This window comes from Pristiophorus japonicus, chromosome 1 (genome assembly GCF_044704955.1).
Source record: "Pristiophorus japonicus isolate sPriJap1 chromosome 1, sPriJap1.hap1, whole genome shotgun sequence".
Taxonomy (NCBI): domain Eukaryota; kingdom Metazoa; phylum Chordata; class Chondrichthyes; family Pristiophoridae; genus Pristiophorus; species Pristiophorus japonicus.
In genome coordinates, this window is record NC_091977.1 from 28014974 (window position 1) to 28032087 (window position 17114).

The 17114-nt window shown below is 44.1% G+C and overlaps 1 protein-coding gene across 3 annotated transcripts in view; it reads left to right on the forward strand.

Moving 5' to 3' along the window:
• Positions 1–17114, forward strand: part of cep44 (centrosomal protein 44) — an 84134-nt gene that overhangs the window by 12815 nt on the left and 54205 nt on the right. For all 3 annotated transcript variants that reach the window (XM_070896311.1, XM_070896490.1, XM_070896400.1), the window contains exons 3-4: positions 581–725; positions 12361–12507. In XM_070896311.1, the coding sequence (XP_070752412.1) occupies positions 581–725; positions 12361–12507 (292 nt within the window). The remainder of the gene's footprint in view (positions 1–580; positions 726–12360; positions 12508–17114) is intronic.

Sequence of the window (17114 nt, forward strand, 5' to 3'; positions counted from 1 at the left end):
TAGTGACTGCTAAACAATCGCCCTGAAAAATCGAACTTTTATATTTGTGGAATGTCAAATTTCTCCATTGTGCTAAAAATTAGCAATTTGTTCATGATATTTCAGTTTCTACCTTATCCCCGTGTCAAAGTCCCAATCTTTATTTTGTTCTTTGTAATATTTTTAAAAAGTGAGGTTAGAAACTGCTTTTTATTTCCTGGTTTGCTAGCTGAGAGAATTCTTCAATGTGAGTGGCTGCTTAGACAGCTTGTTGACGTCACTGCAGCACTTTGCTGGGAGTCCCCTTTCCACAGCGCTGCAATCAGTTGCATGTCGAGAAACTGTATATTTTTGCCACAGAGATCGCCGTGATAGAAATCTGATTTTGCCTTTACTGAGTACATATGTACATTTTAACTCCAGACCTGAATATTTTGACATGGTCGGATCTAAGATCACCTGCCACATTTGAGCACACAAAACTCTTGCTCAGTTTAATTACACCACCAGGTTGATTAGGTAAATTGGCATTTCTGAGTGAAGTGCAAATTACAAGAGAGTTGAGATCCAGGCACATCCGATTTTATTTTATGTTTTACAGCCTTGCTAGGGGTGATCCTGCTGCCTTTCTGCCAATTATCAGCTATGCCTTCACCTCGTATTCCATCTATGTGACCGAGCAGCTAATAGCATGTGGAGAACTTACAGGAAAAAGTGACTTGCGTTTCCTCGATGCTGTTTATAAGGTACAACTTTTCTTACTGGTGAGCCAACTTAAACATTAAAGCCTGTGGGTGCTAGCTATGTACATTGTAGAAATATGATTTGTTTAGTCTTGTTGTAAATTAACTTTTGTATGTATGTTTAAATGATAAATTTCTGAGCATGTGTTGAGATCAGGACAACATACTATGGGGAGATGCAGGTGCACATTACATCCGCTATTCTTTGATGCCTTTTGCATTCTTTTTTCCATCAATTTTATTTTTTTTCCTTGTCCCCACTTCTCTTGTCTGTGAGTCACCACCTTCAAACACCAGCAACCTCTGGTACCTCGCTCAAGATTGCCTTTTGTTAAGTGTGACCAAAGATGTCATACTCAGTGATGAGAGAGCCATGGCGGAGCAGGAGTAGGCCATACAGCCTCTCGAGCCTGCTCCGCCATAGGTGATTGCACCCATTCAGTTTTACAAATGCGGAAGGTCACTGACCTGTACCGAGTTAGCTAATCTCAGCCGGTTTTACTGCTGGGAAAGAGGAAACAACCGGACAGGGATGCAGCTCCTCATCCATCTCTATGCTGCTACAAAGTGAGCCAGTGCGCCTGTCTCGGATGCCTCCATAATTAAATAACCTGCCGACCGTCACAGATCGGAGTCATGAAGAATGGCCACTTGGATGAGATATTGGAGGGTTGCAGAAACCGTGCAATTGTACGGCTGTGTAAGTAGAGAAGAAATGCAGTGAATGCTGGTAGGCTACTTGACTGAGGGGATGGGGTGGGCGGGGAGAGGGAGGGGGGAGGGAGGAGGATGTGGGGCAGGACAGGGCAAGGAAGGGAGCCTGATTCTGTCGATGCATGGTTCGAGTAAATGTGCCAGCTGGGATCGGAGGGTCTGATGTTTTTATTTCCATTCTCCCCTGCTTGGGGATACTAATGATGTTTATAATATCTTCACTGCCATCCTGGTTGAGATTATTTAACTTCACCCAAATCAAGGAGCAAACCTGGGACCTTCCTGGCCTATACATTTATGCACTGAGCTAGTGGGGCATGCCCCCCCACCCTCCCAAATGTAGTATACGTATGTTTGCTTAAAGGATTACTAGTAGTGACTCATACTCTCTGTCTTGCTTTCTTTCCCGTCATCTCTCTCTCTCTCTCTCTCTTTCTGTCACTCTTGTGCATAGTTTGGTGTAGTTTGGATGTGTAAAATTTGTTCTAAGTTTTATCTTGTACAATGTGTATAAGGGACTATGTTATTTCAAGGTAGCAACATAGAAACATAAAAAATAGGTGCGGGAGTAGGCCATTCGGCCCTTCGAGCCTGCACCACCATTCAATAAGATCATGGCTGATCATTCCCCTCAGTACCCCTTTCCTGCTTTCTCTCCATCCCCCTTGATCTCTTTAGCCGTAAGGGCCATATCTAACTCCCTCTTGAATATATCCAATGAACTGGCATCAACAACTCTCTGCGGCAGGGAATTCCACAAGTTAACAACTCTCTGAGTGAAGAAGTTTCTCCTCATCTCAGTCCCAAATGGCCTACAACTTATCCTAAGACTATGTCCGGTGGTTCTGGACTTCCCCAACATCGAGAACATTCTTCCAGCATCTAACCTGTCCAGTCCCGTCAGAATCTTACACATTTCTATGAGATCCCCTCTCATCCTTCTAAACTCCAGTGAATACAGACCCAGTTGATCCAGTCTCTCCTCATATGTCAGTCCAGCCATCCCTGGAATCAGTCTGGTGAACCTTCACTGCGCTCCCTCAATAGCAAGAACGTCCTTCCTCAGATTAGGAGACCAAAACTGAACACAATATTCCAGGTGAGCCTCACCAAGGCCCTGTACAACTGCAGTAAGACCTCCCTGCTCCTATATTCAAATCCCCTAGCTATGAAGGCCAACATACCATTTGCCTTCTTCACTGCCTGCTGTACCTGCATGCCAACTTTCAATGACTGATGAACCATGACACCCAGGTCTCATTGCACCTCCCCTTTTCCTAATTTGCCACCATTCAGATAATATTCTGCCTTCGTGTTTTTGCCCCCAAAATGAATAACCTCACAGTTATCCACATTATACTGCATCTGCCATGTATTTGCCCACTCACCTAACCTGTCCAAGTCACCCTGCAGCCTCTTGGTGTCCTCCTCACAGCTCACACCGCCACCCAGTTTAGTGTCATCTGCAAACTTGTAGATATTACACTCAATTCCTTCATCTAAATCGTTAATGTATATTGTAAATAGCTGGGGTCCCAGCACTGAGCCCTGCGGCACTCCACTAGTCACTGCCTGCCATTCTGAAAAGGACCCATTTATCCCGACTCTCTCCTTCCTGTCTGCCAACTAGTTCTCTATCCACGTCAGTACATTACCCCCAATACAATGTGCTTTGATTTTGCACACCAATCTCTTGTGCGGGACCTTGTCAAAAGCCTTTTGAAAGTTCAAATATACCACATCCACTGTATCTCCCTTGTCTGCTAGTTACATAGTAGTTTAGCTATTTCTGCACATGATGATTATTGAAGTTAATGAGTAGCGACTTCTGGAGAAAAGTCGAGTGCAACAAAAGCTCTAATTATCCCTTAGTGGTTCATGGCAATCTAGGTAAATTATATAAAGCTGAGTAAATGCAAAAAACATTTGCCATTATCACATCTTGTATCACAGAAATTTCATAACGCACTTTACATACAATGAATTGCTTTGAAGAACAGTGATTATTTTGTAGACAAATGCAGCAGCCATTTTACATGTAACAAGTTTCCACGAACAGCAGTGAGATGCACGGTTAGTTAATCTGTTTTTGGTGGAGATTCTTCAAATCTTTAATGTTCACCTGAATCACAGGAAATAGACAAGATATTGACTTAACATCTCATTCAAGAACTGCACCTCCACCAATGTGACACCAGAGTTTAGTTTAGTCCTGATGTGGGGCTTGAACCCACAACATTTTGAATCCGAGACGAGGGTGCTACCAACTGAGCCAAGCTGATACCTCAATTCGCTGTGGAGTAGGTATTGGGAACTGGGTGATCTGATGGGTTAGCAAACTCTCATTTCACCTGTGGCATTTTACACTGGATGCAAGGCCAAAATGTAGTCTTCAAGTGAAGCAAGGGTGGAGGAGAATAACCAGGACATGCAGATGTAATATAATCCCCATTTTACAATGATGTGTTCTAGCCTTATTTTTATAATTCCATTATAAATTCCTATGTCTACATTTATAATAACTTGCATTTATATAGTGCCTTTAACGTAGTAAGACATCCCAAGGCGCTTCACGGGAGTGTAAATCAAATTTGATACTGCCATGTAAGGAAAAATGAGGACAAATGACCAAAAGCTTGGTCAACGAGGTTTGTTTTAGGGATACGACTTAAAGGAGGAAAGATAGGTAGACAGGTGGAGAGGTTTAGGGAGGGAATTCCAAAGCCTAGGGCCTTAGCAGCTGAGGGCACAGTGACCAGTGGTTGAGCAATTGAGAAGGGATGCTCAAGAGGCCGTATATCTCACGGAGGCGGGGGGGCGGGGGGGGGTACATCAGCACTGGACGATTTTGGAGAGATAATAGAAACCGCCTATCCTAACTTGTCACAGTGTAATTACACCCTCCTACCAGCAGTGAATGATTGTTAATATATTAAGAATTAAGTATATATCTTTCCTCCCTTCTGCACATTGCCACTTCTCACTTATTTCTGATGAGGGGTTGCTGATTCATTTTCATTGTTTTAAAATTCATTGTTTCATTGTAAATTGAGTTTGACCATTGTGTCTGTTGCTATTTCCCTGCTTGCATATCTCTGAAATATCAGTTGTCAAGGTGGCTGCAAATTAATCCCTTTTCATCTTGAAAATCCTGTATAACTACTTCAGTAAGTCAAATAAATCTCTTTAGGGGATTTGAGGGGCTGTTTATTTTTGCTGAAACCGCTGATTCCTGTTGTGCACCTTGTTCTATGTCACATGCTTCTTGTCAAGGCAAATGAAATAAGCAGGTTAAGTAGATGAGAGTAGTAAGTTATGCAGAAGTTAGTTTGTGTACTGCTGTGTTGGTAGTTGTTCAGTGCTGGTTGATGGAATTTAAAAAAATGTATTCATTCTGGGATGTGGGGGTCGCTGGCAAGGCCGGCATTTATTGCCCATCCCTAAATGCCCTTGAGAAGGTGATGGTGAGCCACCGCCTCGAACCGCTGCAGTCAGGAGCCAGAGATGACTGCAGAGCTGTTGAGTTTCTAACTGTGGTGTAATTGGGGTATTTTCTAACTGTGGTGTAATTGGGGTATTTTGGAACTACCTTTCCAGATCAATTCTGTCTAACTTTTATATTTCTTTTAGTTTGACTTGGGCTTAGTTACAAACTGAGGATTTCAATAACATCTACAGAACAAGCGCACTTTCATCTTTCTTAAATGTTACGTGTATTCGAGTTGAACTGAACACAAATGTTTTTCTTTTGATTAGTAATGAATACTGTTTTAGAACAGAAATCTCTCATGAGTGTCCAAGTCTGAGACTCTTGTTTAAGTTACTTACATTTACAAAGGCTATTGCATTTATTCTTTACTGGCAAAGTCATTTTTCAGAGTAATGCAGACCAATTTGTCAAAACATGCTCCATTAGTAAGATTCTGTATGCTTTTAACTTTGAGTCATTCATTACCTTAATATGAAATGATGAAATTGTGCTGCCACCAGTACAAGCTTTTAAACTTTCAATTGTGAAGGGTCACTGGCACAGAATTGTTCCTCTCGGGGCTCTTCAAATTACACAGTTATGCAAGTCGTCATTTTCTCCAGAACATTTCTGCCCTGTTGGTTATATGTATTTATGTGTTGGTACTAAATGAACAGCACAATGTACATTGAATGGGGAAATAAAAACTGAATATTTGAAATATTAGAATATTAGTTTAACTATTTACACTGGTCCACAGTGTCATTTTTTGGACTGTAGTTAATGTGAGTCATGCATCGTCCCTGAGCTCGCTGGCCTACAATGGCTCTCAGTCCGGGAAAGCCTCGCTTTTAAAATTCTCGTCCTTGTTTTCAAATCCCTCCATGGCCTCGCCCTTCCCTATCTTTGTAACCTCCTCCAGCCCCACAACCCTCCGAAATCTCTGGGCTTCTCCCAAATCTAGCCTCTTGCGCATCCTTGATTACAATCGCTCCACCATTGTCTGCCGTGCTTTCATCTCCAAGGCCCTAAGCTCTGAAATTCCCTCCCTAAACCTCTCTACCTCTCACTCCTCCTTTAAGATGCTCCTTAAAGACGCAACCGAGACTCCAGGATGGTATGTTGCCTCCCTGGTGCAAGGGTCAAGGATGTCTCGGAGCGGGTGCAGGACATTCTGAAATGGGAGGGAGAACAGCCAGTTGTCGTGGTGCACATTGGTACCAACGACATAGGTAAAAAAAGGGATGAGGTCCTACGAAAAGAATTTAAGGAGCTAGGAGCTAAATTAAATAGTAGGACCTCAAAAGTAGTAATCTCGGGATTGCTACCAGTGCCACGTGCTAGTCAGAGTAGGAATCGCAGGATAGCGCAGATGAATACATGGCTTGAGCAGTGGTGCAGCAGGGAGGGATTCAAATTCTTGGGGCATTGGAACCGGTTCTGGGGGAGGTGGGACCAGTACAAACCGGACGGTCTGCACCTGGGCAGGTCCGGAACCAATGTCCTAGGGGGAGTGTTTGCTAGTGCTGTTGGGGAGGAGTTAAACTAATATTGCAGGGGGATGGGAACCTATACAGGGAGACAGAGGGAGACAAAAATGAGGCAAAAGCAAAAGACAGAAAGGAGATGAGGAAAAGTGGAGGGCAGAGAAACCCAAGGCAAAGAACAAAAAGGGCCACTGTACAGCAAAATTCTAGAAGGACAAAGGGTGTTAAAAAAGCAAGCCTGAAGGCTTTGTGTCTTAATGCAAGGAGTATCCGCAATAAGGTGGATGAATTAACTGTGCAAATAGATGTTAACAAATATGATGTGATTGGGATTACGGAGACGTGGCTCCAGGATGATCAGGGCTGGGAACTCAACATCCAGGGGTATTCAACATTCAGGAAGGATAGAATAAAAGGAAAAGGAGGTGGGGTAGCATTGCTGGTTAAAGAGGAGATTAATGCAATAGTTAGGAAAGACATTAGCTTGGATGATGTGGAATTTATATGGGTAGAGCTGCAGAACACTAAAGGGCAAAAATCGTTAGTGGGAGTTGTGTACAGACCTCCAAACAGTAGTAGTGATGTTGGGGAGGGCATCAAACAGGAAATTAGGAGTGCATGCAATAAAGGTGCAGCAGTTATAATGGGTGACTTTAATATGCACATAGATTGGGCGAGCCAAACTGGAAGCAATACGGTGGAGGAGGATTTCCTGGAATGCATAAGGGATGGTTTTCTAGACCAATATGTCGAGGAACCAACTAGGGGGGGAGGCCATCTTAGACTGGGTGTTGTGTAATGAGAGAGGATTAATTAGCAATCTCATTGTGCGAGGCCCTTTGGGGAAGAGTGACCATAATATGGTGGAATTCTGCATTAGGATGGAGAATGAAACAGTTAATTCAGAGACCATGGTCCAGAACTTAAAGAAGGGTAACTTTGAAGGTATGAGGCATGAATTGGCTAAGATAGATTGGCTAATGATACTGAAGGGGTTGACTGTGGATGGGCAATGGCAGACATTTAGAGACCGCATGGATGAATTACAACAATTGTACATTCCTGTCTGGCGTAAAAATAAAAAAGGGAAGGTGGCTCAACCGTGGCTATCTAGGGAAATCAGCGATAGTATTAAAGCCAAGGAAATGGCATACAAATTGGCCAGAAATAGCAGCGAACCTGGGGACTGGGAGAAATTTAGAACTCAGCAGAGGAGTACAAAGGGTTTGATTAGGGCAGGGAAAATGGAGTACGAGAAGAAGTTTGCAGGGAACATTAAGGCGGATTGCAAAAGTTTCTATAGGTATGTAAAGAGAAAAAGGTTAGTAAAGACAAACGTAGGTCCCCTGCAGTCAGAATCAGGGGAAGTCATAACGGGGAACAAAGAAATGGCAGACCAATTGAACAAGTACTTTGGTTCAGTATTCACTAAGGAGGACACAAACAACCTTCCGGATATAAAAGTGGTCAGAGGGTCTATTAAGGAGGAGGAACTGAGGGAAATCTTTATTAGTCGGGAAATTGTGTTGGGGAAATTGATGGGATTGAAGGCAGATAAATCCCCAGGGCCTGATGGACTGCATCCCAGAGTACTTAAGGAGGTGGCCTTGGAAATAGCGGATGCATTGACAGTCATTTTCCAACATTCCATTGACTCTGGATCAGTTCCTATCGAGTGGAGGGTAGCCAATGTAACCCCACTTTTTAAAAAAGGAGGGAGAGAGAAAGCAGGGAATTATGGACCGGTCAGCCTGACCTCAGTAGTGGGTAAAATGATGGAATCAATTATTAAGGATGTCATAGCAGCGCATTTGGAAAATGGTGACATGATAGGTCCAAGTCAGCATGGATTTGTGAAAGGGAGATCATGCTTGACAAATCTTCTGGAATTTTTTGAGGATGTTTCCAATAAAGTGGACAAAGGAGTACCAGTTGATGTGGTATATTTGGACTTTCAGAAGGCTTTCGACAAGGTCCCACACAGGAGATTAATGTGCAAAGTTAAAGCACATGGGATTGGGGGTAGTGTGCTGACGTGGATTGAGAACTGGTTGTCAGACAGGAAGCAAAGAGTAGGAGTAAATGGGTACTTTTCGGAATGGCAGGCAGTAACTAGTGGGGTACCGCAGGGTTCTGTGCTGGGGCCCCAGCTGTTTACATTGTACATTAATGATTTAGACGAGGGGATTAAATGTAGTATCTCCAAATTTGCGGATGACACTAAGTTGGGTGGCAGTGTGAGCTGCGAGGAGGATGCTATGAGGCTACAGAGTGACTTGGATAGGTTAGGTGAGTGGGCAAATGCGTGGCAGATGAAGTATAATGTGGATAAATGTGAGATTATCCACTTTGGTGGTAAAAACAGAGAGACAGACTATTATCTGAATGGTGACCGATTAGGAAAAGGGAAGGTGCAACGAGACCTGGGTGTCATGGTACATCAGTCATTGAAGGTTGGCATGCAGATACAGCAGGCGGTTAAGAAAGCAAATGGCATGTTGGCCTTCATAGCGAGGGGATTTGAGTACAGGGGCAGGGAGGTGTTGCTACAGTTGTACAGGGCCTTGGTGAGGCCACACCTGGAGTATTGTGTACAGTTTTGGTCTCCTAACTTGAGGAAGGACATTCTTGCTATTGAGGGAGTGCAGCGAAGATTCACCAGACTGATTCCCGGGATGGTGGGACTGACCTATCAAGAAAGACTGGATCAACTGGGCTTGTATTCACTGGAGTTCAGAAGAGTGAGAGGGGACCTCATAGAAACGTTTAAAATTCTGACGGGTTTGGACAGGTTGGATGCAGGAAGAATGTTCCCAATGTTGGGGAAGTCCAGAACCAGGGGTCACAGTCTAAGGATAAGGGGTAAGCCATTTAGGACCGAGATAAGGAGAAACTTCTTCACCCAGAGAGTGGTGAACCTGTGGAATTCTCTACCACAGAAAGTAGTTGAGGCCAATTCACTAAATATATTCAAAAGGGAGTTAGATGAAGTCCTTACTACTCGGGGGATCAAGGGGTATGGCGTGAAAGCAGGAAGTGGGTACTGAAGTTTCATGTTCAGCCATGAACTCATTGAATGGCGGTGCAGGCTAGAAGGGCTGAATGGCCTGCTCCTGCACCTATTTTCTATGTTTCTATGTTTAAAACCTACCTCTTTGACCAAGCTTTTGGTCATCTGTCCTAATATCTCCTTCTGTAACTCTGATAACGCTCCTGTGAAGCACCTTGGGATGTTTTACTACCTTAAGGCGCTGTATAAATGCAAGTTGTTGCTGTTTTTGAGTCACTGAACGTTTGTTACTCTGTACGATACACATTTCTTTTATTAGTTGCTAAATGACTGCCAGCGAACAGTATCTTGTCAGTTCCCATAGCTTTTCTAATTCGATACTAGATTGCTGTCTTGTCGAAACCTAGAAATTCAACATAAAAGAAGGCCTTTTGAATCCATTGTACCTTTTACTGGAGCATGCCCCGTTTTGACGTCATTGACACTAATCCCATTTTTCAGCTTTTTTCCCTCTACCGTTCAACATTTTTTGTGCAAGTAGTCTTCTAATTGCCCCTTGCATATTGTAACTGGCATCTTCATAGACCCTTTGGGTAATTAATTCCATAGTTGGAAATGTATACATATTGTAATTATGTTTTTTGTGATTTTTCTTCCCCTTAAACTTCCCATCATGCTCGTAACAATAGCTTAATTAACAATAGGCTGCGCAGCTGGCTTGCCGACTTTTCAAAGCAAAAACTGCACATTGAAATGGCCCCACAAAAAAAATTACAGGAAACATTAGCTATTAGTACAGGTCCAACCTCCCTTATCCGGAACCCTCAGGACCTGGCCTATTCTGGATAAGGGATTTTTCCGGTCGAGGGGTGGTCACGTTAAATTGGATGGTACAGGTACTGAGCAAGGGGGATATTGGTGCTCGCTGACTTGGGGCTGGGGCTGAGAGAGATCATGGGGGGTGGGGAGGGATTGTGGAAGTCGGCAGCGAGGAAGGACTTCAATTTGTTCATGTCGGAGTGGCTGGGAATGGTGCTGGACGAGGGGTGGTTCTGAATAAGGGGTTCTGGATAAGGGAGGTTCAACTTGTAGTACTAATTTGACATTTATTTCCTCCTTGTTACCAGTTCCATTCAATATTTACTCAGAAACCTTTTCAAAAAGGTGCACCCGTCTATGGGATCTTCCTTAATCTCCTTTGCTCCAATGAATAGAGCCCGATTTTCAATTGTATCCTCCTGTTTCTAATACATAAAAGTTGCACACGGAAATATGCCATTCAGCCAAAGCAGTCTGTCAGAGTTTACCCTCCATGCAAGAAAATAGTTCTAATCACATTACTTGCCCTGTTCCCATATTCCTTTAGCCCCATTTCCTACATGCAAGTATCTAATCTGATCTTGAGTGTTGACAATATTTCTGCCTCAACCGTTAACCCTGGAAGTGAACTCTCCAGGGGAACTTTTGATTTGCTCCCCGCCCTGAAAAACAGGTGGCCGGCACAGGAAAGTAGCAGTGGGAACTTCAGCCCTCTCTTATATACCCTAAGCCTGCCTGATGCAGTTTCATCCTGTCATGTTACAATTTTGGGCTATTTTTCAGTAACAGCAGGTTACAAGATGGATCTAACAGAGATTTTCAAAATTCTGGGAGGTTTAGAGATGGTAAACAGTGAAACATTGTTTCCACTGGTTGGAGAATCAGCTTTATTGCAATTCTGCTATAAAAGTTCTGTGAATCTGCACCCCCTAACTTTATCTTTTCCTCCACTCCATTTATTATTTTTACCATTAATGGCATATTTTCATTGTTTATTCCCCTAATATGTACATTGAGCTGCATTTTCTATGTATCTGCCTCACAGGTTTCTATGATTCTAAATTTAGTATAATTAGCAAATACTAAAATTTTTCGGTGTCTACATCCAAATCATCTTAATAAACTGTGATAGACCGGTTCAATGAGCATGACCATTCCACTGAATTCTATCTGTTTAGATTTTCTGCAGCTTTAATTGAAACGATGAATCTTAAGCTTTAAATGGTTGGAAAATGGTGGTTGAAGGCACCTACCAATGAGATGGAGCCGAATCCTACCGTATGTCTGCAATAGCTAAATAAAGAAGTGCTTTTTTCGATTACGTTCTCAAGTCGAAGGACTCCATTTGCATTTATTATCCTTGAATTGCAGTCTTTCCTTAATTAAATCCAGTGCTGTATGTGTAACTGCATATATTTATTGCAAGGGCTCGTTATTTTTAATGAGTATTCCTAATTTAAAACAAAATGTTGATGTCATGCTGCGGTAGCAGATTGAACAGTATATACAAAGATAAAACTGAAACATTTTCCAATCATTTTTCAGTGTTTGATTGATCTTTTGATGTGACATTTATTTTTACACAATATATCTAAAGCTTACAGAACAAAACAATGCTGCACTATTGTCATAAATAAAAATGCCCAGAAATAATCTGTTTTTGTCAGAGTAGACTTTTGACATCAAACATTTTTTTCTTGGAAAAATCATTGCCTCTCAGTCTCTCTTTAAAAATAGAACTCTACAATACTGATATGTTTCTAGTGTATATCCCATCTGTATATTTGAAAAACATGATACTGAAATCTAGTGATAAAATATGTTCCAACAGCATTAAGTATGCAATCAGGATACATGATTCATTGGCATGGTACTTTTAGAATTACAATTTATGTTTTCATATGCATTTTCATGCCTCGAGTTTTGTGATGGTGAATTCTTTGAAAGATACTTAAATAACCAGTTTAAGTTACAGAAATGCTAAACTCGTTTTTTCAATATACAGAAATATACCTGAATGAAGTTCTGCATTTCTAATTTAAGCACAAGGAGATTTTTTTAAAGCAAACTCGATAATTCATATTATTCGCTAATTAATCAGCATAATATTTACCTTTTGTTTGTTGTGCCTTTTTCCAGCTACTACGAGACCAGTTCCAGTATAAACCACTACTGTCAAAGGACCAAGTTCTACACTGTGGGTTTGCGGAGCGAAAGATGCAGCTTTCATGTGACATAATAAATATTGTAACACAAAAACACAAGGAATTGAGCAACCTCAACAAGGTACTTGGCTAACAAGGATTTAAAAGTAAATAGTTTTCAGAGTAGTAATGTTTACTCAAATTCCTGAGTATTGCTTCCAGTAATTCAGATGATGTGGTGTCTTTCTTATCTGTCTCTGCTATATTTATATTGCTGTTTTCCCTCTGTCTCTTGTGTTCTGGTTCCATATGCCTGTCTCTGTATCTCTGTCTCTCCCCTCTTTTCTTCTGGCATTTATGTTTCTCTTATTTGTCTGTGCTCCTTTGCTTTCTTTTCTTCTTCAAATGGGAGGTGGATTGGGTGTTGTGGCAGAGAAGATAGCTGCTGGGGGACTGTAGGCCTTATTTTCTCACTGGGGTTGGATCATAGGCAGTTGTAGCCTTTGTTGCTACCATCCATCGCTTCGACCATCCCTTAGCTGAGATGAGCATACACACCATTTGTCAAACACCTATTCTGACAAAAACAGATTATTTCTGGGCACATTTAATTTATGACCATAGTGCATCATTGTTTTGTTCTGTAAACTTTAGATATATTGTGTAAAAATGATTTGTCATTATGTCCTTCCTCCTTTTGCTCTCTGACCTATTTTCCCTTGTGCGTAGTATCTTTCATACCAGGGATTCCCAGGTGTCGGTGGGATGTTGCATACGTCCAGTCCACGCCGGTCCCGACCTCTGCTTCACGTCCCTTCCGACCTCCGCGTTGGTCATTCTGCTGTTGCATTAGTTGGGCCTTTTTTTGATTTGCCCACAGCTCCAGCCTCGCGCTCCAAACTGCTCCTCTGACTGAGGTCCTGTGGGAAGGAAGGAGGACGGTAGGAGTATGTTTGAGTTTGTGTGTATGTATTGGCACATGTGGCAAAGCCTGGTCTCCAGTCATCTTGGATCCCCTTGCCACTGGACCAAGACCTTGCTCCGTCAAGCCCGTGGTGTGACTGGTGTGCAATGGCCATCCCACATTAAAAGTATTCACGCAGTGGCATCTTCCACTGTTTAAAATGAGTTAATCAGTCACCTGAGTACTCATTTTTAGTGTGGAAGCAAGTCATCCTCAACCCCTAGGGACTGCCTATGATGATGATGATCACCACCCTCATCGCCACCACCCTCATCATCATAGGCAGTCTCTCGAAATCGAGGAAGACTTGCTTCCCTCTAAAAGTGTGTTCTTGGGTGACTGTACAGTCCAATACGAGAACCACAGTCTCTGTCACAGGTGGGGCACACAGTGGTTGAAGGAAAGGGTGGATGGGGTGGCTGGTTTGCCGCACGCTCCTTTCGCTGCCTACGCTTGTTTTCTGCATGCTCTCGGCGACGAGACTCGAGGTGCTCAGTGTTATGTATTTAACCCTTGGCAACCTGTATCACACCACCACCAGAGGGCTTACCTGTTGGAGTCCCAAGGGATCCCAGCATCCCTTGGGGGCACTGCACTCTGGAGTCTAAGTAAAGGAGCTAAAGGCACTTACTCATTGCATACAGTACTCAGTTTCATCCTTTATTGTGGGCATAATAATTGCCGACGAGGTAACGAACAAACGTGCGAAAATGCAAAGAACTGTTGGTATCCTGGAGAAGTTCTCAGAACGGGACGATTGGGAGGCCTTCATGGAGAGACTAGACCAATACTTCGTGGCCAACGAACTGGAAGGGAACGAGAACGCTGCCAAATGAAGGGCGATCCTCCTTACCGTCTGCGGGGCAACAACCTATGGCCTCATGAAGAATCTTCTAGCTCCGGTAAAACCAACAACCAAATCCTATGAAGAATTGTGTACGCTGGTCCGGGAGCACCTAAATCTGAAGGAAAGCGTTTTGATGGCGAGGCATCGGTTCTACACGTGTCAACGGTCGGAGGGCCAGGAAGTGCCGAGCTACGTCGCCGAACTAAGGCACCTTGCAGGACATTGCGAATTTGATGGATTCCTTGAACAAATGCTAAGAGACTTTTTTGTGCTTGGCATTGGCCATGAGGCAATCCTTCGCAAACCATAACGATAGCCCAGGCATTCATGTCTACCAGCGATAACACCAAACAAATTTCACAGCACAAAGAGGTTTCGGCTACTACTGTGCACAAAGTAACGTCATTTTTAAGCTGGAATATACATGGCAGAACGTATACGCCGGCTGCTGCACGACCTCAGATGACCCAGAATCCGCCATCAATCGTCTAATGCGAGGCAGTTAAAACCTTGTTTGGGTTGTGGAGGTGATCATCGGGCCCATCAATGTCGCTTCAAGCACTATACGTGCAACTGCTGTAGAACAATGGAACAACTCCAGCAAATGTACAGGCGAGCTGCAAACCACCATGTTGCAGTGGAAGATCGATCCATGGTGGATCAAGCTGAACTAGAGACTCGAACCGAGGAGGCAGAAGTGTACGGAGTACACACCTTCACCACGAAATGTGCACTGTTGATGTTAAAAGCTGAACTGAACGGAATTCCAGTATCCATGGAACTGGACACGGGTGCGAGTCAGTCTATCATGAGCAAAAAGGCCTTCGACTGACTGTGGTGCAACAAGACCCAAGCTCAGCCCTATTCACACCAAGCTCAGAACTTACACCAAAGAGCTGATCCCTGTAATTGGCAGCGCAGAGGTCAAAGTCTCCTATGATGGAGCAATGCACGAACTCCCACTGGATCGTGCCAGGGGATGGCCCCACACTGTTCGGCAGAAGCTGGCTGGGAAAAATCCGCTGGAACTGGGACGACATCCGAGTGCTTTCGTCTGTCGACGATGCCTCATGTGCCCAGGTTTTGAGCAGATTTCCATCGTTGTTCGAGCCAGGCATTGGAAGTTTCTCGGGGGCGAAAGTGCAGATCGATTTGGTTCCTGGTACATGACCCATCCACCCCAAGGCACGGGCGGTATCATATATGATGCGAGAGAAAGTGGAAATTGAGCTGGACAGGCTGCAGCGAGAAGGCATCATCGCGCCGGTGAAATTCAACGAGTGGGCCAGTCCGATTGTCCCGGTACTCAAAGATGACGTCACAGTCAGAATTTGTGGGGACTGTAAAGTAACGATTAACCGTTTTTTGCTACAGGACCAGTACCTGCTACCCAAGGCAGACGACCGATTTGCGACCCTGGCTGGGGGAAAGACGTTAACCAAGTTAGATTTGACCTCGGCCTACATGACGCAGGAGCTGGAGGAATCTGCATCAACATGCACAAAGGTATGTTCATCTATAACAGATGCCCGTTTGGGATTCGTTTGGCTGCGGCAATTTTCCAATGGAACATGGAGAGCCTGCTAAAGTCGGTTCCACGCACCGTGGTTTTCCAAGACGACATTCTGGTCACAGGTCGGGACACCACTTGAAGAATCTGGAAGAGTTTCTAAGTCGGCTAGATCGTGTGGAACTCGGGTTGAAACGCTCAGTGTGTTTTCTTGGCGCCAGAAGTCGAGTTCTTGGGAAGAAGAATCGCTGCAGACGGCATCAGACCCACTGACGCCAAGACGGAGGCCATCAAGAACGCGCGGAGGCCATCAAGAACGCGCCGAGACCACATAATGTGACGGAGCTGCGGTCGTTCCTGGGACTCCTAAACTATTTTGGTAATTTCTTACCCGGGTTAAGCACCTTGCTAGAACCCCTACATGTGCTACTGCGCAAGGGAGACAACTGGGTATGGGGGAATTCACAAGAGGCTGCTTTTGAGAAAGCCAGAAATCTGTTATGTTCAAACAAACTGCTTGTTCTGTATAACCCATGTAAATGACTAGTGCTACCTTGCAATGCGTCATCATACGGGGTCGGATGTGTGTTACAACAGGCTAATGAATCGGGGATTTTGCAACCGGTCGCCTATGCGTCCAGGAGTCTGTCCAAGGCCGAAAGGGTGAAAAAAAATGCACCAGTATCTGTTTGGTCTCAAGTTTGAGCTGGAAACTGACAATAAACCACTCATATCGCTGTCCTCAGGGCAAAGGGATTAACATCAATGCCTCTGCCCACATCCAAAGATGGGCGCTCATGCTGTCGCCATGCAACTATGTAATCCGCCACAGACCAGGCACACAGAACTGCGCTGATGCTCTGTCGGCTACTATTGCCCACTACCGGGGCACAGCCTGCAGACTTGCTCATGGTGATGGATGCATTCAAAAATGAAAAGTCACCCGTTACGGCCCGCCAGATCAGGTCCGGGACCAGCCAGGATCCTTTACTGTCCTGGTTTTAAAAAAAAACTCTGTCCTCCATGGGAGCTGGTCCAGCGCACCAGCGGAGATGCAGGAAAAGATTAAGCCGTTCCAGCGGCGCAAAGACGAAATGTCCTTGCAGGCGGACTGTCTTTTGTGGGGTAACCGCGCGGTCTTGCCCAAGAAAGGCAGATAAACGTTCATATGCAACCTACACAGCACCCACCCAGGCATAGTAATGATGAAAGCTATAGCCAGATCCCATGTGTGGTGGCCCGGCATCGACTCAGATTTGGAGTCTTGCGTGTGCCAATGCAACACTTGCTCTCAACTGAGCAATGCACCCATAGAGGCAGTGCTAAGTTTGTGGTCATGGCCCTCCAAACCGTGGTCTAGGATCCACGTTGACGATGCAGGCCCATTTCTAGGCAAAATGTTCTTGGTCGTTGTGGATGCTTATTCAA